The sequence below is a fragment of the Cnephaeus nilssonii genome (genome assembly GCF_951640355.1).
Source record: "Cnephaeus nilssonii genome assembly, chromosome: 22".
In the NCBI taxonomy this organism is placed as follows: Eukaryota; Metazoa; Chordata; class Mammalia; order Chiroptera; family Vespertilionidae; genus Cnephaeus; species Cnephaeus nilssonii.
In genome coordinates, this window is record NC_137093.1 from 12,005,060 (window position 1) to 12,030,591 (window position 25,532).

Below are 25,532 nucleotides of genomic sequence, written 5' to 3' on the forward strand. Positions count from 1 at the left end.
TGAAAGACACACAGATATAGCAAAGGAAGCAAGAGTAGGAAGGGAAAAGAGAGGAGTGAAGTGAGCATTGGTAAGCAGCGAAAGCTTGGAGACAGTCAGACAGTCAGCCACCCACAGTGAGCAGCACGGGACTCCGCAGAATTTGTCGAGGGAACTGTCAACCAGTTTCCAGCCCTGACGGCAATCTAGCATTTACACTGACAGAATTGGTTCTGACTCCAACAAGTCCACGTCTAAGATTTTGGCTCTCAAGTCCCTTCTTTAACATGGAAAAGCCTAGAGCGAGGGAGGGAAGCCAAACAAGTCCTCTAATCTGCTTGCAGACCTCAGGGGTCAGAAGACCCACCTCTCCTCTCGGTCAGTTACGGCAAATCAAGGTCGGCTCTGCCGTATCTCTCAGACATCCTGGAACCTGTTTTGAAGGAGGTCTGCCTAACATGGAAACCAGTTTTCCAAAGAAATGATTACATTTTAAAAAAATATTTATATATGTTTTTATTGATTTCAGAGAGGAAGAAACATCAATGATGAGAATCATTGATCAGCTGCCTCCTACACCCCCCGCCCCCCGACTGGGGATCAAGCCCACAACCTGGGCATGTTCCCTGACTGAGAACTGAACCATGACCTCCTGGTTTTTAGGTTGACGCTCATCCACTGAGCCATGCTGGCTGGGCAATGATTACATTCTTAAGAGGAAAATCTTGACTACATATTGCTTGCAATTCAATGTTTAGATACCAATAAACTGTAGCAATACAGAAGGATGTTACTACTTTCTTTTGTAAAAATTTATCTTTATTGTTGAAAGGATTACAGATGTCCCCTTTTTGTTACTAATTTCTTCATGAAAAGGAGCTTCATCCTACAGTCGGGAGTAAGTACTGCACTTCAATACAATGACTTCAGTGTAATGAAGGCAAGTCTATGCTTTCTTGATTATGTCTATTCAACGGTCACTTCCAAATTAAACTGTCGACTAAGATCTCAATTCTTGTCTCAACAACTACATCTCAAATAACTTTATGATTTAAGTACTTTCCAGACTTTTAAAGTAAGAGCAAATCAAATTCTTTTTAGTACTCCATGCTAAATTTACTTAACTATGATACACATAGACCCATATACAAATTCTTTATCAAACTGACTTTAGAAGGTATTTAGGGGCCCAAATTATTAGCTCAAACATATACTTGCTTTCAGATTTCTGAAACAGACATAACTTTCCATGAGGGTTAATAAACAATTTGACCAAAAAAAAAAAAAAAAAAGGTGTAGCCTGGCTGGTGTGGCTCAGTAGTTGAGCCTCTACCCATGAACCAGGAGATCACGGTTCAATTTCTGGTCAGGGCACATGCCGGGTTGTGGGCTAGATCCCCAGTAGGGGGCATGCAGGAGGCAGCCGATCAATGATTCTCTTTCATCATTGATGTTTCTCTCTCCCCCTTTCTCTTCCTCACTGAAATCAATACAAAATATATTTTAAAAAAATAGTTGTAAATATGAAAACATAGATTTAAATTTTTTTTCACTCCCAGAAAAATTATCATTTTTATCTGTATTTACTGGTAACAAGAGTAATTTTTAAGAGACATCCTCCTAAATTTATCCAGCACCGAAAACAGGAGCAGAGATGGTGAAATATGAAGACAGGGATGTTCCACCTTTTGAAGCCATGAAAAAAGTCAACGCCCAATCACATTTTAAAAAAATATCTAGTTTTTATTGATTTCAGAGAAGAAGGGAGAGGGAGATAGAAACATCAATGAGAGAGAATCATTGATTGGCTGCCTCCTGCACGCCCCCTACTGGAGACCAAGCCTGCGGCCCAGGCATGTGCCCATGACCAGAATTGAACCCAGGACCCTTCAGTCCACAGGCTGATGCTCTATCCACTGAGCCAAACCAGCTAGGGCCCCAATCACATTTTGAAAGGCATGTGGTAAGGATGAACAAAGCACAGCATCTTTCTTTTAAAAAGAAATAATAATAACTGTATAGTGAGACAAGAACCAGCATAAAAATCTGAGGATCTGTGTCTTACACCTGCATCTAAGTTCTTGGCCAAGGTGCCTGACTCTTTGGGCTGGCACTTCATCCTTTTTTTTTTTTTAAGTTTATCTTTACTGTTGAGGTTTCATCATTTTTAAATGCATGCCTCACCATATACTTCAGTGGGTTGTTTTGAGATTACAGACTTGCTACGTCAATGCAAGGGGACATGCCAGGGCTTACATCAGCCCATTTTTATTTGTCCGCTGGCCAGAATGTCACAGGAAGAGTCCTATGAACTTCTTCACATGTCCTAGATAACTGCGGGCATGAGCTGCTGCTGCTTCTTTTTTTAAATTTAACTTTGTTGTTGAGAGTATTACAGATCTCCCCCACGAAGTTCTTTTTACAGAAACAAAGCTGTATGGATGAAAAAATAAACACCGGAGGCCCACATGGGTGGGGCTGTGCCAGGAGCTGGGTTAAGGCAGGCCAGCCTGGTCACCACGCTCACGCCTGGTCACCTGGAGAACACCGGGCTGGGCCAGGGGCGTGGCGGTGCCGAAACACATGCACATTCTGGTGTGAGACTTGAACAAAGAATGAAACTAATTAGAGGGAATGGAGAACGGCACCCCTGGACCAAGGCCTAACATCCGTTAGAATGTAGCTTATGGAACTCAGATATCTGTGGGCGAAGTGCAGCCCTCAATTCCTCAGCAGGTTTGCCGAGCGGGCAGGAGGGGCACTGAGGTGTAAATAACACACGTGTGCAGCTGCCTGGCAGGGGAGCCCCTCGGCCCTGACAAGTAGGAGAATACTTTGCAAGAGCGTGGGGAATTCTTGTTTTTCTACTTTATTTCATTATTTTTTTTAAAATTTCTCTAGACACAAACTGCACATTTTAAAAGAGCAGACAGACTGTCAGGATGTATAAAAGCACTAAGCTTCTAAATGACTGTTTCTGTGGGCCTGTGTATCCTTACTCAAAAGGACTGGGAGGCTTTCACTTGAATACTATTTAATTATCATGAAAAAAATGACAAAGCTCTTTTTTTCTGAAAATAAACATTTACAATTATGTTACCCGTTATCATTGAAAAATTAAAATGTTTATATCATGGAAATCCGTGTTTATAGGCAGATCAATCACTCCTTGTAAAATGATAGCATTTTTCGTTACTGAAACTAGGAGGGAACAGCAGTATCACGTGAGACAATCTGCTTTTAGAACACTTCCAAACAAATGCAACTGAACGTGACTTAAAATGCAGCTGTTCTTTGTTTTAGCAATGAAGACCGAGACTTTGGCAAGTGAGTTTTCATCATTTGTGAATGGTTTGAGTACTGAGCTATCACGATGCAATTTTCTGAATGAGAAGGTCGCACACTTTCTATACGTCACCACCGTACACATCACCTTCTAACGTTTTCCTTATTAAACTCGCACACTCACACACATGCCCACAATAAACAGAAAAAGAAGACCTACCTCTTTTTCATTTCTAACAACTGATTATTGAGCACGGATCTCTCCTCTTCCACCTGGAAAAAAGCACACACATGGAAGGTCAGTTCCCAGCGAGCCCGCAGAGGCCTAGTTCTCAAGCCCGGGTTCCATTCCCAGGCCCAGGGCAGTGAGAGCAGTTGGCACCATATCACAGGAAGTACAGCTATTTGTTTACAAACCATGTATGACCTGACTGACTCCCTTTCCTCACAGACTTGAGAATTAAAACTACTAATCAACAGCTGGTTTGCTCAGTGTTGGCCGCCCACAGACCAAGGGTTTGAGGGTTCGATTCCTGGTCAAGGGCACATACCTGGGTTGCAGGATCCCTGCCTGGGTTGGAGTGCATGCAACAGGCACTCTCTCTCTCTCTCTCCCTCCCTCCTTTCCTTCCACTCACTCAAAGAAAATTGATGGGGAAAAATATCCTCGGGTAAGGATTAACAAAACAAAAGAAAGTATTAAACAACATCTGAACAGTAAAGGGCATAAACCTTAGACATTCAATAAATGTTAACAGATGAGTGAAAACGTCATTATGAACATTCTGGTTCCTTTCCTGAAACAACAGAGGTTGAATGTCACCAACTCAGGGAGGGCTAGGAAGAGGTCATTTACTCTCTGTGGGCCTTGTTTTATGCTTGTTCTATCTCAAGCCTTCGTTTCTCGCCTATAAAATACAAAGGTTTCCAAAGAGTCAAGTCATAAAAGAGAAAGAAAGAGGGAATCCTCCAGTGTAAAGAAGAGTGAAGATCCTGGCCAGTGTGGCTCAGTGGTTGAGCGTTGACCCATGAACCAGGAGGTCAGGGTTCCATTCCTGGTCAGGGCACATGCCCAAGTTTCGAGCTCAATCCCCAGTAGGGGGTGTGCAGGAGGCAGCCAGTCAATGATTCTCTCTCATCACTGATGTTTCTAGCTCTCCTTCTCCCTTCCTCTCTGAAATCAATAAAAATTCATTTAAGAATTATATTTTATAAAAAAAAGAGAGACAGAGATTCTATGGTCCAGCTTCACTCAGCCCCACTTGCCCAGAAGTCCCTGAACCCAATGAAAATTGTGATGGGTTGATGATCACCATTTCTCCAAAATAAAACATGGCAAGCTAAAAATAGCATTCCCTTCCCAAGCATTCATGTTTGGTAATTCAGGTTTATTTAAGAGGCAGGCAATCACTAATGCATCAACTTATTTACTTATTTTTAAATTCTTATTTATTAATTTTAGAGAGAGGGAGGGAGGAAGAGGAAGAGAGAGACAGAAACATCAATCTTATTGATGCATTCACTGGTTGATTCTTGTATGTGCTCTGACTGGGGTTTGAACCTGCAACCTCGGCATATTGGGATGATGCTCTAACCAACTGAGCTGCCTGGCCAGAGCCCATTCATGACTCAGTTTAGATGATAACCCCATGTAATGTTTTTTGTATGCACCACGCGCTATAACCAAGAAGAACTGTGGATGAAATACTGGTATTGAGTCTCTAATCCTATCAAATAGTCACAGGCAAACTGTAACCTCATTCTGCAAATAACCAGAGGAAATCAGCACCGTTCCCATAGTGACAGCCGAGTGCATCTGCAATCCTTACAAAGGAGAAGATGTATGAGGGTTGGGAATGATAAATCAGACATTTCAGAAGTGACTGCCTAAGATGACTATTGGAACAGAACTCACAGTAAGATGGTTATTTTTAGTATTCCCCATGAAAAGAAAGAATGCTCTGAATTCTCGCCATTCCTCCTGAGACCATGTTAGCTGCCGGAATCCACAACATGTGTCTTCACTGTCCATACATAGCAAGTGCTCCACTCAGTTAAAGATCAGGCTTTTGCCTGGCCAGTGTGGCTCAGTGCTTGAGTATCGACCTGTGAACCAGGAGGTCACAGTTCAATTCCCGGTCATGGCACATGCCCAGTTGCACACTCTATCCCCAGTAGGGGCGTGCAGGAGGCAGCTGATCAATGATTGATTCTCTCTCATCGTTGATGTTTCTCTCTCTTTCTCCCCCTCTCCCTTCCTCCTGAAATCAATAAAAATGTGTTTTGTGTTTTTTTGTGTGTGTTTTTTTAAATATCAGGCTTTTGGCAGCACAACTCTCTGCAACAAGGCTTTGGACTGGACGTGTGAGGAAGTCCAAGGGCATCTCAAAGTCTCTACACCTCCTGTAAGACAGGACAGGATGTGAAGCCCTGGCTAAACACAACACACTCATCTCATCCCATTCCTGCCGTGTTCCATGACTCCTGCTGTCCTGAGGTCCGTGTGGGGAGAGAAGAGTAAAAACGACCACAACATGGAGCTCTGAGCGCTCCACGTAAGACAACAGTGGCAACTGTGACAGGAACACAAAGAAGGAGCCGAGAGCTCTGAGCTGCGAGGCGACGAGCTTTAGGGTGGGCTCCTGACAACGAGGAGAGGTTCGCCATGTGGGGAGGGAGACGGGATGTCGCAGCAGAGCCGTGAAGGGAGGTGACCAGGTACGGCAGGAGATGCAGAGAAAAAGGAGCGGAAGGAGCAGAAGAAGTTACAAGAGGAGCATTGAGAATGCAGTTGCGGTGCCAAGTGCTCAGAGTGGGAAGGAAGGCAAGATCGGTGCCACCACTCGGTAAGCGATGACTCAGGCACCCGTCACCTCGGGTGCATAGAGCAGCATGCAGGGGGCTGGGAGGGAGGCAGGAGGTGGGAGACAGAGGCAGAAAACAGAACACTCTTTTTTAAAGTTTGAAAAGAAGGAAGAATTGGGGTTGTAAGTGTGAAAACGCACAGCAAGATTTAGAACTGCTTTTAAGGAAAAGAGATTTCTCAACCCACGGGGGATCTTAATGGAAAACTAGTGGTAGCAACTATAGGCAGAATGCAGACATCAGGAGGGACAGGTGACAAGCTGAACGAAGAAAGGAGACATAAAACACCTGAAGCAAATGGACAGACAAAATGTGGTACGTCCACCCAATAAAAGACTATTCAGCCATGAAAAGGAACGAAGCACTGACACCTGCTACACCCTGCATGAACCTTGAGAGCACGATGCTGAGAAGCCAGACACAAACAGACACGTGCTGTATGATGCCATTTATAGGAAATATCAAGAATAATAAGCCCTGGCGGATTTGGCTCAGTGGTTAGGGTGTCGGCCCTCAGACGAAGGGCCCCAGGTTCAATTCCTGGTCAAGGGCACATACCTTGGTTGCGGGTTCCCCAGGCCTAGTCAGGGCATGAGTGGGAGGCAACCAATCAATGTGTCTCTCTCACATTGAAGTTTTTCTCTCTCTTTCCCCTTCTCTCCCCCTTCCATTCGATCTAGAAATCAATGGAAAAAATATCCTTGGGTGAGGATTAAAAATCATCATCATTACCGTCATCATCAAATCCATAGAGACAAAATTCACCAAGTGGGGAGGGAGAAGAGATTAGTGTTGCCAGGGGCTGGAAGAGGAATGTGGAGTGACTGCTTAAATGGGGGCAGGGTCTCCTTCTGAGGTGATGTAGCTGTTCTGGACCAGCATAACACTGTGAATGGACTACATGCTCCTGAATTGCACACTACAGAATGGTTACAGCAGTAAATTTATGTCCTTCGCAAGAGACCTCACTTTTGAGCCTCCGCTTCCTCGACTACAAAGTAACCCACTGTCGCAGAGGTGTGCTGTGACGATTCTGTGAAACGTGCACAGTAGTCTGCTCACGAGATATGCAGGGAGTTTTGGGGCCGCTAAGTAAGGGAGCCAGGACAATTCAGATCCTACCCCGTGTCAATCTAGTCTTGACTGTATTAATTTTTAGAATGAAACATTAAATATTTTTATTAGTACTACATTGAAAAGTCTTTTTTTTTTAAATAGGGTTTCTGCCGAACACTGGCTCTGTAGTATATTTCTGAACATAGTTGATCAATAGTTTGGAAATGTAAGAGAGTGAAAATTTGTAATTTCACACAAGTAAAAGTGCTCTAGGTTCCTAGAAGTCATACAATCAGAGGAATAAGCCAGCAAATGCACCAGCCTTCTTTAGACTAAGGTTTCTTCTAAGGTATTTTAAATGAATGCTTCTCGCCACTCTTCTGAAATATGTACACACACACACACACACACACACACACACACACACACACGTCTCTATGTAAAACTGTAGATCTATATCAAGGGAAGAGTTTCTGTACTCCTTCTTGGTAATCAATGTCGTTAACAACCTTGAGCATCAAAGCCTATGATGCTTTATTCACACCCCTCGTCTCTCCTGAGGAAAACCTAGAAAACAGCAAAGGGCACAGCAACCTCAGTCCTTACAGGGAAGCCATTTTCTTAGCTGCTCCTTTGCAGGTGCTATTTCCTAACACCCTTCAACGTCACTGACTTTCAAATGTTTAGTCACAAAACCTTTTCTTTTTAAAAAAATATATTTTATTGATTTTTTTACAGAGAGGAAGGGAGAGGAATAGAGAGTTAGAAACATCGATGAGAGAGAAACATCGGTCAGCTGCCTCCTGCACACCCCCCACTGGGAATGTGCCCGCAACCAAGGTACATGCCCTTAACCGGAATCGAACCTGGGACCCTTCAGTCTGCAGGCCAACGCTCTATCCACTGAGCCAAAACCTTTTCAAAAGGAAGGTAGTTCAGGCCCCAACATGCGGAAGAGGAAGAGCTGGGGGATGGAGAGGAGCCCTGAAAACCGCCCCAGGCACCGTGGCAGCCCCTACAGAGTCCTCTCTGGGTCTGGGTGACAGAAACAGAAATGTAATCAACGGCCCAGCGAAGGTCAGGACATGAGATGAGAGGATGACCTCTGGGTGTTCCTCCCACTTACAGAACCCGCTCTCCCCCCAGACAAGTTCAACAGAACAAGATGAAGGAGATGGGAACAGACGCAGCACTGAGCAGAGGGCCTTCCCTGGCCAATCTGCACAGACACACCGACCTCAGAGCTCCCCAGTGCTTCCGACTGGGGCTGCACAGGGAAGAAAACCTCTCCTGGGTTTTCCGACTGGGGCTGCACAGGGAAGAAAACCTCTCCTGGGTTTTCCGACTGGGGCTGCACAGGAAGAAAACCTCTCCTGGGTTTCTACTTCTCATGAACTCCAGCTGCTCGTGCACCGATCGAAGGAGCGCACCACCCTAGGTAAGGCAGCCCACTCCGATTCTGGCCTGGCCCAAATCAGAAGACGACAGATGGCCTGACACCATTAGCTGAACGAGGTTGAGCAAGTTACCATTTTCTCTGTGTTCCCGTTTCCCCTTTTACGAATGGGTTCATGACAATGCCACTCCTAGAATCACTGTGCAGATGAGTGAGATGACAGCTGTCACTTGTTTGTGCCCGTCACAGTGTAGGACTCAACAGAGGAGAGAGACCATCGCCAACAGCACCCTGGTCCTCCCAGAGGCTGGAGAGATGCGGCATCCCTTTTGTGAAAAGCTATAATGGAGACTTTAAAAGTCTGAGCTCAATTCTCCAAAGAGTGCTTTCGCCACAGACTGTATAATGTCCCCAGATACGCTACACACTTACCCCAAACTACTCCACCCCGTGAGAATGAATGTTTGAAAAGCATGCTGGGAAAATTTTTCCCCTTGCCGCGCAGAGTCAGAATTACTACACAGTGACGTTCCCTCCACGATGCCACTTTGAGCTTCGGCTCTGACATGAGGTGTGACTAACAACCGAGCACTTGGATCTGGCTGCTAAAGAATAAAGAGCAGAAGGTGACGTTCTTTAAAGTCCGGTTGGTTTCAGTGTCTAATAAACTTGTCAGAAACCTGTGGGGTTTAAACACAGGAGCAAACGGGCTGTGGCTAGTGTTCATTCTGGGTGTAACGCACATCCTGCACACCAATGCACAGGAGTGCACACGTACACGTGGTTCCAGTAGGAAATGTCTGTTCAATGTCTTAAAATTTAAAGTGAAGCAGAGTTCTATTTAGAAACAGCTGCCAAGCCTCACACCAAAACCGTATTCTTGGAATCTGTTCCCTTTTAAACCAATTTTGATGAAAGAAAAAACAAAATCTTAGAGAAAATCATTTTAAAAGTGTAGTAGGAAGAAGATACCGTCCTGTCCATGTAAATGCACTGCTGTAAGATCAGCTAATAATGATCTTAATTTCTAGTTGCTGGCCAAGTTCCCAGTGGTGGTGTGTTGTGTTTAAGGACCTGTCAGTGACTCCTACCCTAAGCCCTACAGCACAGCAACTTGGAAACAAGGAGACACGGAACACAGGCAGCGTGACATCCCAGTGGGAAGGACCCAGCCACATGGAGCTCCTCTGGGGTTGCCTCTAAGCAGCGCCCCGCCAGCAGCAGCAGGCGTTGGCGTGGCCGAGGCAGGGACGCCCACCCGAGGCCCACTGACCTTCTGGTGACTCGTGACTTCGTCCCTGCTTCTCCCCAGCTCCTCGGCAAGTTTCACGTTCTCCGCTTTCAGTGCTGAAAGCTGCTGGGACTTCTGAGCGGCTGCCTGCTTCAGGGTTTCTCTGCAAGGACAGTGGGTGCAGGGTTACCATAGAAACAAGACAGGCACGGAAACTGTGGGAGCCGACCAGCTTCACAGCACTGAGGAAAATGTATCTGGGTCACGTGCCCGATAGGATCTATAATAACAGGAGGCAGTGTTATCTCCACGCAGGAGGGGCTAAATGGCTCTAACCTCTCAGAGGAGGATTGCCACCCACGGGTATTATATTTTTTAAAAAAAACTAATAAAATCTACATCCAGCCTTTCACCACCCACATTCACCTTACTTCTAAACACTCCCCATACAAAACGCAATGTCACTATCAAATAAATGACAAGAGAAATGGTCAGTACCCCTCTTGACTTCAGGAATATATCCATTAGAAAATCATACTAAAGCCTACTTATGTTGAAAAAGGGATTTACTTTGCCGCCAAGGTACTCTGTCCTAACTGCATTAAGTCTGTAATCTTTTTTTTTATTGTTGGATTTTTTTATTTTTTTATTTTTTTTGCTGGCAGAAATAAAAATCTAATGGTCTCATTTGTCGGTATCTGTCAGAATCAAGTGCTAGTCTGAATCTCAGTATATTTTTTTTGCCAACTAGAGGTGTAATCCCAAAGGAAATGTAGTTTTTTAGTTATGTAGCAGGTGTTTTTATTTGGACTATATTCTTTCTATAATGCTAATCTGTAATCAAAGGAAATAAAATTTTAAAAATAGCCTGCTAACCTATCTTGTGAATATCAGCATATGAAACATGAGCAGGGCCTGGCTGGTGTGACTCAGTGGTTGAGCATCAACCTATGAACCAGGTGGTCGGGGTTCGATTCCCGGTCAGGGCACACGGCCAGTTGCGGGCTCAATCCCCAATAGGGGGCATGCAGGAGGCAGCCGATCAATGATTCTCTCTCATCATTAATGTGTCTGTCTCTCTTTCCCTTTCCCTTCCTCTCTGAAATCAGTAAAAATCTATTTAAAAAAAACAACAACACAAAAAAAAACTTGAGCTGGCTAACTCTATTTACTAAGCATCTTTCCAAGATTAAAATTAATCCAAAATATACCTCCCAAGTTGTTAACCTCCATACATGGACATTCCAAATATTTTATTTGCTCACTACTTTGTAGTTTTATGCCATCGCAGGTTTTGATACAATTATGCATCTTGAGTCTGTGCTGGCTACACTCCCTTTAGCAAGCTGCCATACATGGCTGAATTCTGAGTCCAGTCATCTGGGTATGAATCCATCCACTGACGCATGAACACATCTATTTTTAACTTCAATTGTCTAATGGGTGGCGGTGCTTGGCATCTCCGTTTTCTAGATTTTTAGTTCTCCATCCACCTATAATATGCACGCTGGGCTAGCCTCGTGAAGACTTAGGGGAATAAATCTGCAAAGCAATTCTCTTATTAGCACATTAAATTTGGTGTTTTACGGAGATATTTATTTAGCAAGTGAAGAAAAACTGAGAGGGAATTTTAGCCTCAGGTAATTAGTCATTCAAAACCTAGGAGGCTTGCCCTAGCCCCGTGGTCGGCAAACTGCGGCTCGCGAGCCACATGCGGCTCTTTGGCCCCTTGAGTGTGGCTCTTCCACAAAATACCACGGCCTGGGCGAGTCTATTTTGAAGAAGTGGCGTTAGAAGAAGTTTAAGTTTAAAAAATTTGGCTCTCAAAAGAAATTTCAATCGTTGTACTGTTGATATTTGGCTCTGTTGACTAATGAGTTTGCCGACCACTGCCCTAGCTGATTTGGCTCAGTGGACAGAGTGTCGGCCTGTGGACTGAAGGGTCCCGGGTTCGATTCTAGTCAAGGAGGGCACATGCCCGGATTGTGGGCTCAATCCCCAATAGGGGGTGTGCAAGAGGCAGCCAATCAATGATTCTTTCTCATCATTGATGTTTCTATCTATCTCTCTCCCTTACTCTCCGAAATCAATAAAAATATATTAAGAAACAAACATACATCAAAACCTGGGAGGCTTGATGTTAGCCATGGATCAAAACATACACGCACATAGGACAGCTGAAGTCCATCTTCTGTCTAATGAATTCCTGACCAAATAGAAGGTTTTACTCATGATGAAATCATCATAAGCCAAACCTTTCACTCCCAGGTGAACACTGCCCTCCTCAGGGGATGTTTGGTCTTGGCGTTTGTGTGGCCTGTGAGAGACATTTCTGACCCTATTCTTTCTCTAGGAAAGATCTCCATCTTTTAAATGTTTTTCAATCCTTGGTGTCTTTTAGGAGCCCACAGCAAGGAAAATGTAAAAAAGGGGTCTAAGAAATATCAAAATGTCCTAAGTCTTTGTTTGATGTTTTAAAATCAACAAAAATGCTTTTTTACACATTTTCTCACTGAATCCTCAAACCCTTAAGGAGGCTCATGGTATTATTTGTATTTTAAAGATGAGAAAACAGAGGCTCAGGGAACTGAAAAGATTTGTCCCAAATTGTAAAGGCAGCAGTAAGTTGTAGAATTGAGAAAACTGGACTTAAAACTGGTGGCCCGGCCAGCATAGATCAGTGGTTGAGCATCAACCTATAAACCAGGTCACCGTTTGATTCCTGGTCAGGGCACATTCCTGGGTTGCGGACTCAATCCCCAGCTGGGGTGTGTGCAGGAGGCAACCGATCAATGATTCTCTCTCATCACTTATGCTTCTCTCTCCCTCTTCCTTCCTCTCTGAAATCAATAAAACATATATATATATATATTTTAAATATATATATATATATATTAAAAACTGGCGACATGGACCTGATTTGAAAATAGAAACACCTTTTTTTTCTTTGGAACGCAGTGGGTACATGCACTTCATAGAGGCGGGCCAGGAAAAAAAAGTTAAGAATCAAAGCAGCCTAGCGCTGGCCCAATGGCTCAGTTGGTTAGAGCATCACCAAAAGGTTTCGGGTTTGATTCCTGCATTGCAGGTTCCAGCCCCAGCTGGGGCACTTGTGGGAGGCAACCAATCGATGTTTGTTTCTCTCTCTCTCTCCCTTCCTCTCTCTCTAAAAAAGATCAATGAAAACTTATTGTTGGTTGAGGATTTAAAAAAAAAAAAAAAAACAGCCTAGGCTCTGTCCGCCTTTCGGCCTGGCCCCTCGCCTGGACCACGGCCATCAGGGATCAGGGGAGTGCGGCTCCAGGAAGGAAGACGGGCCGAGGTTAGAGGGGCAGCAGCACCGCCTTCTGCTCCTGCTCCTCTGCTTCCACTGGCATGAGGCCAAGCTTGCAGTGCTTGAGGGGCTCATTCAAGGAAGGGGGCACAAAAACAATTTACCTCTTACGAGAGGTGAAACCACCCAACACTGTGGGGGAGGGGGCAGGACAGAATGATTGAGCAAGGACCTTGAATACTTCAACCCCAACCAGTGGAGTGACCGTGACCAGAGTCTCGAAGTCGTATAGCTGGGAGGAGGAATCATATTCGACTCCCAAGCTCTCTTGGCGAGGCTCACTCTGGCCCTGCCCCTCCGTTTCCTAGGACGGCCCAGAGAGCTCAGAGGTGGGATGCTGGCAGTGGGGGGCTGGGCTGGGGTTCGGGCCACCAGCCAGCACACATTTCATTTTGATCTTTACCACACCTGTATTTCTGACTTACGTCAGTGTGTTATAGGGGCCCCTTCTCAGGTGCAGGAGGGTGACTGTTTTTACTCCATGTACTTGTCAAGTATATATATATTTTTTAATAATTAGCATTGTTTTCACGTTTGTGACTTTAGTAAGTTCCACAACATCTCTCACAGGAGATAAACTTACATTTCTTTCCTGAATTCTTCCATTTTCTGATTCTCAACAGTCAGAAGTTCTTTCGACTTGTTCAGCTCTTCCACATTTTTCAAGTTGTTTTCTTTAAGTGTATCCAACTTAAAGACCAAGAGAAAAAAGCTCAGTGAAATTATCTCCTTTTCCAATGACATGACTGAATAATGACAAATTATTCACGAAAATGGGCATTAAAAAAAAAATGAACTCAGTCACTTATAAAAAAAAAAAATCACCCTGGTGAAGAGATTGCATATGACCAAGTGTTATAAACTGTAAACCCCCCCTTTACACTTAGTTGGATTCTTGTACACCTGGTCAAAATGTCAGACTAAACTGCTTCGTAAGTAAAATGAAAGTTTCATTTCACCTTGTGTACAATTCCTGACATTTATCATTGAACTTGCTAGTCAAGTATGAACCATCCTTTAAAAAAGAAAGAAATTTCAAAGGCTTGACCTCAGTAAGTGTTCTTCTTTGTAATGAAAACAAACCTCTCTCCTTAAGATTAGTGATTTAGGCTATGATATTTTTCAACACCAGTACCAATTTTACATAGTCCTCATTTAAAAAGTTACTTGAAACAAAACGTGTAGACGGGGGATGAAAGAGTTATCCACTGGAACTTCAATCTGAGGAGGACAAAGCCATGTAGTGATACTAAAAGGCCCTCACACACCCTCCGCCCCGCCACCTGCCCGCGGGGGACATAGCCGGGTGTAGGGCCTGCCTGGCCCCTGGCGGGAATCCAGACATGGGACAGGGATGAGTGGGGATGTGACCAACCACAGGCTCTGGCAGGGGCTGCAGTTCTAGGTGGGGAGCCCCCATCAAGGATGGGGAGCCCTTTAGGGGATCACCCATCACACAGGGTGTGCTCCGGGCACCGGCTGGCTTTCTGGGATTTGTACACTTATCTCCCATGGCCAGAGAGACTTTTGCTATGCCACATGTCACCGGTCAGGAGTCCTAGAAAGTGTCTTGCTAATTTTTACACACCACCTTCCTGTTCGTGCCCTCTAACATTCCAGTGTCACAGAACAAGAAAAACAAAATATCACCGTGGGTCCAGAAAATGAGTTGTTCTGCCTTGTATTCTGGCTGCAACCAAGACACCTGGGCGTAGGCTATTGAGGCACCCGATTCTAGCCTCAGAGGTGAGGGCCAGTCCCTAAAACCTCATCTACTTTAGCTTTTAATGTTGATGATCATCAATGATTTTTTAAATGTTTTTATATTTTTAGCTTAAAGTCTTCTCCGAAGACTGTCAATTCTATAAATATACTCCCTACCGTGTCAAGTTTTATTGACCCTATAATTATCTCAAAATGCTCATGTCTTTCACAGATTCACATCCTGGATCTTCCATAATGAGAAGGCCTAGTCTTTATCGTGCTTTACTTAATGTCTTATCTGCTTGTCACGTTTAAAAGCACCCAAAGGCCCTAGCTGGTTTGGCTCAGTGCATAGAGTGTCAGCCTGTGGACGAAAGGGTCCTGGGTTCGATTCCAGTCAAGGGCATATGTCCGGTTGCAGGCTCGATCCCCAGTAGGGGATATGCAGGAGGCAGCCAGTCAATGATTCTCTCTCATCATTGATGTTTCTAATTCTCTCTTCCTCTCTGAAATCAATAAAAATATATTTTAAAATATAATAAAAAATAAAAGCACCCAAAGTTCTATAGAATTTTATGTAAACTATTCCCGGCGAATCACCCTGCTTAGGATTTTGGTAACATCTTTCCAAAGACAGAAAGGATTGATATGAGTTGGGAGGATGGAGGGAAGAAATCAGAGGAGGGTGTAAGAATGAGAATGCTACTTTTGGACAGAATCGAAATGATCTCGACAACATAAATATATCCAAGACCCAGAAGTGACTAATTTGAGATGACACAATTGGGAACCAGTACTGAATTAGGCCAAGAAAAGGCCTACGTCAAACTCAGAGCTGAGGAATGAAATTTAATGGCTCAAAGTTGGGGGGGGGGGGGGGGGGAAGGTGTATGTGATCTAAGAGAAAAGATATAAAAACTAGAGCATGTTATCAGTGCCTCCTCTCAGTGGTTCTACCAAACAGTTACCACAGAAAGCCACGCTGTTTTTAAAAGGTGGATCCTACTAGGTAAGCAATGAAGTAATACACTTTATTTAATATCGTGGTTCTGGTGTACATTCGACTCCACTAACGAAGATCAAACCTGCATGAGGCCACACTTCAAAAAAATAAACAATCCTGAGTTAGTGATCAAACATCCCATGAAGTCGATAAGCTGTCCTTTGTACAAAAAGCCATTTAAATCTGATTACTTCATTCTGCAGTTTTTCATTGGTTTGCTTGGTATCCTCCAAGGAGGCCAGAGTTTCCGTCTTCTCTTTGGTCATCTGTTCCATGATCTGCATGGCGTCTTCTGCTGTCTGAGCAGCCTAAATACAAGAAAGCACTGTGAGGCACGGGGCCACGCTCGCCAACCCCGCGAGGTCAACGCTCAGGCTGCGCTGCACAGGGGTCACACAGGGACCGGCCAGCCTGAGGTCAGCACACGCTGACCGAGACATGAGAGGCTTTGCTCCCTTCCCAGGCCATTTCTCAGTAAACCGATTATCACGGGCAATGTGCACAGTTCCAGACCCCTCTGAACCTGCACCTTCCGAGCGACACTGACAGTCACACTCGCCATCCTGGCTTAGGCTTGAGAGAAACGTGCAGTGACGATCAAGAGCGATACCCTTACGTGGCTGCATTTTTCTCTTAATCACATGTACCCGTTCGAAGCTTAAAATGCTATCCTTGCTAGTTCAAATTGGGGGGCTTTTGAAACCACTCAGAATTGAGGTGGGGAATTTTTCAAGTAAAAATAAAAATTATTTGTGTAATTAGAATGTAAGGGTCAAGTGCTTAAGGAGTAGCACTGAATGGAAATGTCCATGTGAGAAGTGGTGGGTAAAGAATATAAACATGGCTGTGAATAAAAAAGATAAGATGAATAGGGAAATAAACCCTTAGCTGGCAATCTGTAAAAAATAAATCATAAAATAAATGAAAACTTTTTTAGGCAGTTGCTTGCAACTATAAGCGGTCCAATGACACGTAGGGGAATTCAGTGTTACGCCTTCCCTGTTACCAGCCATGGAGGTTCCACTGGAGCCTTCCAACTCCAAATGGACGGACACAATGAAACAGTAAAAAGCCTAACAGCAGATACTATATATTTCAACAATGTGACCATTTTACTATTGTTCATAAGCCTTAACCATATTTGAGCCCAGTTGGTGTGGCTCAGTGGGTGAGCATCGACCTATGAACCAGGAGGTCATGGTTCGATTCCCGGTCAGGGCACATGCCTGGGTTGTGGGCTCGATCCCCAGTGTGGGGTATGCAGGAGGCAGCGGATCGATGATTCTCTCTCATCATTGATATTTCTATCTCTCCCTCTCCCTTCTTCTCTGAAATCAATAAAAACATATTTTAAAAAAAAAGAACCCCATTTGACTTTTTCATGAAAATTTTCCCCTAAAGTTAAAAAATATATCCTTGGTATTCACAGTTTACAACTGTTTCTAATGGAGAGAGATTACTGCAATTAGACATTTAGTAAAAAAGTGCCCTTTTGGGTGGCAACAAACAGATGGAGACATACAAACAATGGAGAAAGTGGGGTGGACTGCCTTGCAGGGAAACGGACACAAACGCCCTGGCCACTAAGGAGTTAGTGCAGTGTTAGTAGTCCAGGTGCTCAGTGCTGGGACCTCCCACGTTACCGTGAACGAGTGAAGAGTCTCGAGCTCTCTAATTTTAAGGGTGAGCTTGCTCTTGTCTTTCCTCAAGATACGATTTTCGTTCTGAGACTCTAGGAGGTTGGCGGAAATGTGGCTGTTGGTTTTGGCCAGCTGGCTGATCTCTTTCTGGAGGATGAAGTAGCTTTCGGCCAGCGTCTCCTTCTCCTTCAGGAGCTCGTCCCGCTTCAGCGCCACTTCCCTCTTCTCGGCCAGCAGGCTGCTGTGGTCCTGCAGCGCCTGGGCCCGATCGGCCAGGGCCGCCTCGTGGCTCAGCCGCAGGTCGTCCAGGATCTTGCTGAGGCAGCTGTGCAGCTCCTGTAACTCCAGCTTGGACTTGGACAAGGAGGCAAAGTCGCTCCGCAGTGTCTCGATGTTGGCAGCGAGCCGCGCCGTTTCTGCAGTCAGGAGCTCCTTTTCCTTTAGGATCTCCGCCACCTTCTGCTCGGAGGTGCTCTTCTCTTGGACGAGCCCCACGTTTTCGGCCTGGAGCTCCTTGGTGGATGCTCTCAGCTCTTCCAGCTCCTGCTCCAGGTGCGCTGCCCTCCCAAGGAGCTTGCTGTTCTCGTAGGAGGCTGACTCGCTCTCCTTGGCCCGGGCCTCCTGCTCCCGGAGCAAGGACTGCTGCACGGCGCGCACCTCCTCCTTCAGCTTCTGGCATTCCTCCTGCAGGCTCAGCCTGTCCCGCAGCAGCAGGTCCTTCTCGGAGCAGCACGTTTCCAGCTCAGCATTCAGGCTCTCCTGGGCCTGCTGGATGCGGGTGTGCTCTTTTTCCAGCTGCTCTTTGGCGCCCTGGGCCTCTTTCAGCCTCAGCGAGAGCTCACACTTGGCGGTGGCCAGTTCTTGGTTTTCCTTTTTTCTCTCCTGGAGCTCTTTCTTCAGAGCATCGAGGTTACCCAGGAGCTTCATCTTCTCTTGCATGACGAGCCTCCTGTTTGCAGACTCTTGATCGTACTTCCTTTTAAGCTCTCCTATGCTGTTGATGGAATTCTCTCTTTCTGCAAGTAAATCTCCATTCTGCATTTCCAGCACAGACTTTTCCTTCAGGAGGCTGTCCAGCTGCTTTTTTATCTTAGAAGCTTTCTGACAAACCATCTCCTTCTCCGAAGTCAGGTACGCGACCTTCTCGTTCAGGCTTGCCTCGACCCGGACGGCCTCCTCTGAGCACTGGCTGAGTTTCTCAGCGAGAAGCCTATTTTCACGCAGGAGTTCTTCCTTCTCGGCCAGGAGCCTCCTCTCAGACATGGCCAGGATCTCCTTCTCGTGCAGGAGCTGGATGCACTCGGAGTCCGTGATCTCCCGGCTGGTCTTGATCTCCTCCAGGAGCTTCGTGAGGCTGGTGTTTGTGGCCTGAAGCTGCATGGTCTCCAGCTCGGCCTTCCTCAGCCCTTTGCTGGTGGCATCCAGCTGCGCACGGAGCCCGCTGGCTTCGGCGCTGAGCAGCTGCTTGACCTGGAGCGCAGCGGCCAGGCTGGTGCTCAGCTTGTCCTGGTCCTGAAGCAGTGCGCCCTTCTCTAGCTGCAGGTCCCTGCTGCTCTGCAGGAGCTCATCCATTTCAACCTTCAGGGCTACGCATATGTTTTCAAGGCCCGACTGCTTCTCTAACGCTGACTTTTTCTCCGCCGTGAGATCTTTCATCTCCTGCACCAAGGCCTTCTGGTCTCTGACCAGCTCCTCGTAAGAGCTCTGCAGCTTCTGAATGATCTCATCTTTATCTTTGGCCACAGCAAGGTTCTCGCTCACGAGCTTCTTGACGTGGTCCTCCAGGTGGTCTTTTTCTTCCCGATCCTTCTGGCACTCGGCAGTCAGACTCTCTTTGCTGAACTGGAGCTCCTCCACGAGAGCCTGCAAGGTGGCTCTGGAAGCCTGCAGAGAGTCGTTTTCCGTGCGCATCTTCGAGAGCTCTTCCTGTGCGGCACTGACTTCTCGAAGCAGTTTCTCTCTCTCGACAGCCAGAGCGTCACTCTGGAGCTGCTCCTCCTGACGCAGCTTTTCTTCTAAGAGTTTCTCCTTTTCTAAAGTAAGGGCTTCGTTTATCGACCGCAGCTTCCGCTGGTCTTCCTGGAGGAACGTCACTCTGGCCTCTGCCTCTACGAGCGTGGACAAAAGCGCACCTTTCTCTGACTTTAAAGCATTGCCCTCCTGCGCCAGAAGCTGCTTCTCTGACCTCAGACCCCTCAGCTCTTCTGACATTAGCTCAGTTTCTCTTTGGGCTGATGTTAACAAACAAGTTAGCGACTACAGAAACAAAAGGTGGGAAGAATGGAAATAAGGTGAAATCAAGCAGACACATGCAAGCCCAGATAACTTAATGTAGCCTAAATCATAAAAGTTAAAAATTTTTTATAATAAATGTCACGAAAACTATCTGAATAACAAGGGAAAGAGTCCCGAAGAACAGAGCCCATAATAAGATGCTACAGAGTGGGATTAGCTCCACAAAGGGCTGAGACAGCTATTAGTTTCTTTTATCTTTCAGAGAATTTTTGAGATTATTCTTGACAGCTGCTTAAGAGTAAAAACAGTAGTGTGGCCCAGCCGGCATGGCTCCGTGGTTGAGTGACAATCTATGAACCAGGAGGTCACAGTTTGACTCCCGGTCAGGGCACAAGCCCAGGTTGCAGGCTCAATCCCCAGTGTGAGGCATGCAGGAGACAGCCAATCAACGATTCTCTCTCATTACTGATGCTTCTCTCTCTCCCTCTCCTTTCCTCTCTGAAATAAATAAAAATATATAAATTAAAAAGAAAAAACAGTAGTGTGATTTTTGACATCGGGGCATAAGATTCTTCCCTGCCATTCTAATTATCCAACAATGTCTATGTAGAAAGGATGCACAAAAGAATCTTTAAAAATACAATCCAACAAACTATGAAAAGTGAGCATATTTTCAAAAAATACAAGTGGGGGGGATGGCAGGGTAAGGGCAAGGGGAAAAAAATCTGTTGCTTTCAAACTTACGGCAGACCTTTACTTACTAAAGGAGAGTCGCTGGCCTGACACGGATCTAATATTACATACAACATTATTACATACAACATTATTACATCCCAATATTACATACAACATTAAAAATACAGAATAATTCACTAAGCTCTGGCAATGAAAATAAGTGGGTTTTTAAACAAATGCATCCGTTTACAGAACGCATAAATTGACCAGTGTCTAAACCAGCGCTGTCCAGAGCTTTCAGCAATGGTGTAAATGTTCTCCATCTGCACCGTCCTGTATGCTAGCCACTAGCCACATGTGTGAGCACTTGAGCACGGTGAGTGTGACTAAACAGCCGATCTTATTAAAATCTGACTTATCATGCAAAGCAAAATGAGTCAGAAAGAAAAAGCTATGAACCATGTGATGTCAGTCATATGTGGGATATAAAACTGACACAAACAACAGTATGGTGGCCCCCGGAGGGAAGAGGGGCGGGGAGTAGTAAAGGGTAAAGGGACCAAATGTATGGTGGCGGAAGATGATCAGACTTTGGGTGGTGGGCACACAGTGCAATATACAGATCAATTATCATAGAATGTGCATTTGAAACCTATATAATCTTATGAACCAATGTCAACCCAATAAATGCAATAATATATATATATGTAGATATATATATTTGACTAATTTATATTTGAATGGCCACACGTGGCTAGTGGCTACTGTCCTGGACAGCACAGCTATAGAACCAGGGCTCTTACAACTTGGGAAGCAGAGGCCTCATGGGCTCCACGCACCTCCTGGAATGTCACATAAAGCTTGCTGGGTGTATATATAAACTTTCCCAGGAAAAACATCATAAGATTCCATTAGATTCTCAAAAAGAGCCTGTGAGCCAGTGTTGTTGACAAACACTGAAAGCCACAGACACCGAATATCCAGACACTTTGGAGGGGGAGCAGTCCCGGCATGTGAACCAAATGACCCTTGTAAACAAACAAACAAACAGACACCCAGCCAGCAAACAAGGTTAATGAGACTTTACACAAACTACTAGAATGCTGTGGTCAGGTCAGGCTGCAACATTCTTAAGGGAACCACGAAAAAACTGGAGTCTGTCCAGATCAAGGGAACCACAAAGACAGCAGATCTGGAACTTACACCCAGTGCTAAGTGAATGGCTCATGGAACTTTAGGTATTTTACAGGGAGAAGAGAAAGCCCTGGTGGCCAGCATGCAGGAGGGAGAAAACTTAGACATCTTATACACAACATATATTGTGTCACGATCCACTTAATTTACAAGCTTTAAATGGGATCTGTTTCAAGACCTACAGATGCTCTTTGTAGATTTTCTCTCTAGCAAACTCCTCCTCTATAAACATTTCTCTGGAACATTCAAAATAAAGACAAGTATTTACTTTTCTTTCAGTAAGTTAAATAGCAGTAAGAAAAAGTTAAAAACTAGTATAAAGCCCTAGCTGGTTTGGCTCAGTAGACTGAGCATCGGCCTGCGGACTGAAGGGTCCCAGGTTCGATTTCGGTCAAGGCCACATGCCTGGGTTGCAGGCTTGATACCCAGTAGGGGGCATGCAGGAGGCAGCTGATCAATGATTCTCTTTCATCATTGATGTTTCTATTGCTCTCTTCCTCTCCCTTCCCTAAAATCAATAAAAATAATATTAAAAAAAAATCACTAGTGGAAAGGTTGAACATTAAGTTACTAGAGTCATAAAAATCTACTAGGGCACAGATACAATCCTGACCACAAAACGAAATGCAATACATCAAATTCTACTCTTATTTAATAACGATGTCTCCGTGCGGGCCCTGAATCCAGCTTCCTTGTCAATAAGCTCACTGTGCCTTCCTGGGGAGCATGCAAAAGTGCTCTCCAGAGTCCTACCCTCTAAGTCCTCTGGGAGCTGTTGCTCCAACCAGGCTCATTCCCTGCTCACCTCCGCACCTGGCCTCTACCTCTGGCTTTTCTGCAACAGGTCTCTCCTAGCCCGCAAGGTGGCTGCAAGGTGGCCAAGATTAGAGGAACAAGCTTTCTCACAACAAAGAGTCTATTCCAAGAAGGCAGACCAATCTCAGGCCACATCGGACGCTTTGTGACAGCAGAGGGGGCGATGGCCACATGGTATGTTCAGGGGAGAGACCTGCAGCTATGGCCTACCCTGGACAAGGACAGCGGCTGGCAGGAAATGTGATTCACCATCAGGCCATGCACTGGCAAGGCGAACATTTGTCAAGCTCCTCTCCTTAGCTGCCACTTGCTAAGTGCCCTTCCAGCCTGAAGCAGAACCCAAGGAAACAAATGCAACGAAATTCCCTCTGCCACTTACTCTAGCTTCCTCGGCTTGTTTTTTCAGTTCCACCACTTCCTGCATCAAGTCCCTGTTCTGCTCCTGGGTGGCCGCCAGCCTCTCCTCTGTGCCCCGCAGCAGCGTCTGCAGCGTCTGCAGGGCCTCCTCATGCTTCGCCTTGGTCTCAGAACTGGCTTCCTTATACCTGGCTTTCAGATCTTGACACTGGTTGTGGCTCGCTTCCATCTTCTTTTCCTGCGGGAGCCCCGAGAGAAGGGATGAGTCACCTCACCACAACTGAACTGCCCCTCACCTGCCTCGCCAGCAAACAGTCCCGTGTGTTCCCTCCTTACCAGGTCCAGCAGTTTTTTCAGCAAGTCTTTCTTTTCTTCCTCATGCTTTTTAGTTGCTTCTTGCTGGCTCTGTTCAGCTTTGAGAGTTACATCCCCAATACTTTTCTGCAGACAGCTCACATTTTCATTGGCCTTTGTAAGTTTTAGCTGCAATTCTTCCACATTTCTAGGAGAAGTTTCAATACACCGTGTCAGATTTTTCAAGAGAATGCTTTCAGTTCTAGAGTTCCACTAGAAAGGTACTATTAATCATAATTGTATTAATGATTATAAATATTATGAGTAATTAGTAACATCTGAAATAAGCAACAACCAAAAACTTGATTTGTCCTGAAGACTAATTTTAACAACTTTCATAGCTATAAATACATTATTTAGAGTAGCATCTACTATAATTGTTAGGATTATTTTATGTCCATAGATCTACAGGAAAAAATGAGTGAAAAGTAAACATATTGAGCATTTACAAAGTGTCAAAATTTTAGCAGACTAGATTTTTAAAAAACTCATTCTAGTGATGCTTGAGAACATAAAACATAAAAATGACAATAAATAACCAGCTGGTGTGGCTCAGTAGTTGAGCATCGACCTTGAACCAGGTCATGGTTTGATTCCTGGTCAGGGCACATGCCCAGGTTGCAGATTCCATTCCCGGGCGGGGGGAGGGGGGGAGGAGGGGCGTGCAGGAGGCAGCCAATTAATGATTCTCTCTCATCATTGATGTTTCTATCTCTTTCTCTCCCTCTTCCTAGCTCTCTCTCTCAAATCAATAAAAACATATTTAAAAAATATTTTTAACTGCCTGTAAAAGATGTTACTGCCATTGATAAACTACCACCTTTTCCTAACAAGTCAACGGAAGGGCTACAATATTGTATTCCTTAGAGGTTAAGCAGTAGACTCAAGTATACACTGAGGCAATAAGAGAAAGAAGAGACGGGAAAGAAAACATAACAACCCTGAAGATCTGGGCTACCCTCCCACCGAGAGGCCCTGCCTCAGAGCCTAACCTAGAGCAGGCACTCTTATTAGCGCTCATACGCACCTTTCTTTCTGACGTAACTCGTCATTCATTTTTGTCAACTGGGAAGAATTATCTCCTGACATTTTCATTATTTCTGCAATGTCATTTTCCAGTTTTTCTTTTGCCTTTATCAACTGCTCTTCTCTTTCATCTCTCTCTCTAAATTTTGCCTCCATGCCTGAATAGACATAGAAAAAAAATAGCACTGCTGTTATAATAAACAAAAATTGACTGCCTGTATCCTGTACACCAAGCCTGGCTCTGAGGATATTTGCATATAGCAATCCCTGTGAAAATTATATTCTAGCAAAGAAGACAAGCAATAAACAAGATCAATAAAGAAAGGAAATACTATAATAGATAGTGCTGAGTGCTAAGAAGAAGAAAATATAAGCAAAGAAAGGAGTAAGAAAGAAGTTGGGGTGGGGGGGTTAAATCTCTGATAGGGCCTCTCTGAGATGGTGACAGTTCAGTCAAGACCTGAAGGAAGTGAAGCAAGGGGCTGCAGGCAGAGGGGAGGGCGAGTGCAAAGGTCCTGAGGCAAGAACATGCTTGACATGCAGGTGTCACCACGAAGGCCACTGTGGCTGGAGTGGAAAGGACAAAGAGAAAACTAGTACAAGGTGAAGTAGAGAGAAAGCAGAGCCTGTGGTGGTAAGGACCACAGCCTCTGGTCCTGAGTGAGATGGGAGCCAATGGGCGATCCTGAGCAGAGGAGTGGCAGGAGCTGGGGGCTGACTTGATGCTGAAGGGTCGCTCTGGCTGCTGTGCTGAGGACAGACAGAAGGAAACAAGGGCAGAAGTAGGCAAGAAGCCAACTATTGGAGTAGCGCAGATGCAAGGTGGTTGGCTTGGGTCAAGGACAGCAGTGGGAGCGGAGCGATGTGGCTGGACACTGGCTCGTTTGAAAACAGGGCCGAGAGGGTTTGCTGAAGGACCTCAGCAAGTATTTTGTCTCATTATATCACCCTAATGAGTGAAGACATTAAGCCTCAATAGATATGTTATTCTAACATACTGCAATTATCTCAAATCCTAGGGAGCATACTATACTTAATGTTTAGTAACCAGAGACATCTTCTTACCTGTTAGATTTTCTCTCAACTTCTCCAATTCAGAAGATAGCGCATTAAACTGCTCCTCTTTTTGGTGTAACTTATTTACAGTTTCTATTTAGGATAAAGTGAAAAGTTTAATATATTTCATATTTAACAAGCCATCTAGAGCTTGGCAAATCATATGTGTGAGATTTGAAGTCACAGGAATACTAAAAAGTTCCATTGCAAATCAAACACTGTATAATGAACCTCAAGAATATAAGCATGCATCACTTTTGCCTCCGCAAATCTGTAGATTATGCAGGCATCCTTCCACTTAAAACTCAACAGAGCTATCAGGGACT

The 25,532-nt window shown here is 45.0% G+C and overlaps 1 protein-coding gene across 4 annotated transcripts in view; it reads right to left on the minus strand.

Annotated features, from left to right (window-relative positions):
- CLIP1 (CAP-Gly domain containing linker protein 1) overlaps positions 1 to 25,532 on the minus strand; it is a 91,433-nt gene that overhangs the window by 15,913 nt on the left and 49,988 nt on the right. For 3 of the 4 annotated variants that reach the window (XM_079762405.1, XM_079762407.1, XM_079762406.1), the window contains exons 12-19: positions 25,216 to 25,299; positions 24,152 to 24,308; positions 23,107 to 23,272; positions 22,793 to 23,008; positions 16,045 to 16,161; positions 13,730 to 13,836; positions 9,855 to 9,975; positions 3,485 to 3,537 (exon numbers count right to left, since the gene is read on the minus strand). In XM_079762405.1, the coding sequence (XP_079618531.1) occupies positions 3,485 to 3,537; positions 9,855 to 9,975; positions 13,730 to 13,836; positions 16,045 to 16,161; positions 22,793 to 23,008; positions 23,107 to 23,272; positions 24,152 to 24,308; positions 25,216 to 25,299 (1,021 nt within the window). Of the gene's footprint in view, positions 1 to 3,484; positions 3,538 to 9,854; positions 9,976 to 13,729; positions 13,837 to 16,044; positions 16,162 to 17,496; positions 19,750 to 22,792; positions 23,009 to 23,106; positions 23,273 to 24,151; positions 24,309 to 25,215; positions 25,300 to 25,532 lie in introns of all 4 variants that reach the window. The other variant, XM_079762408.1, reaches the window with a different exon arrangement.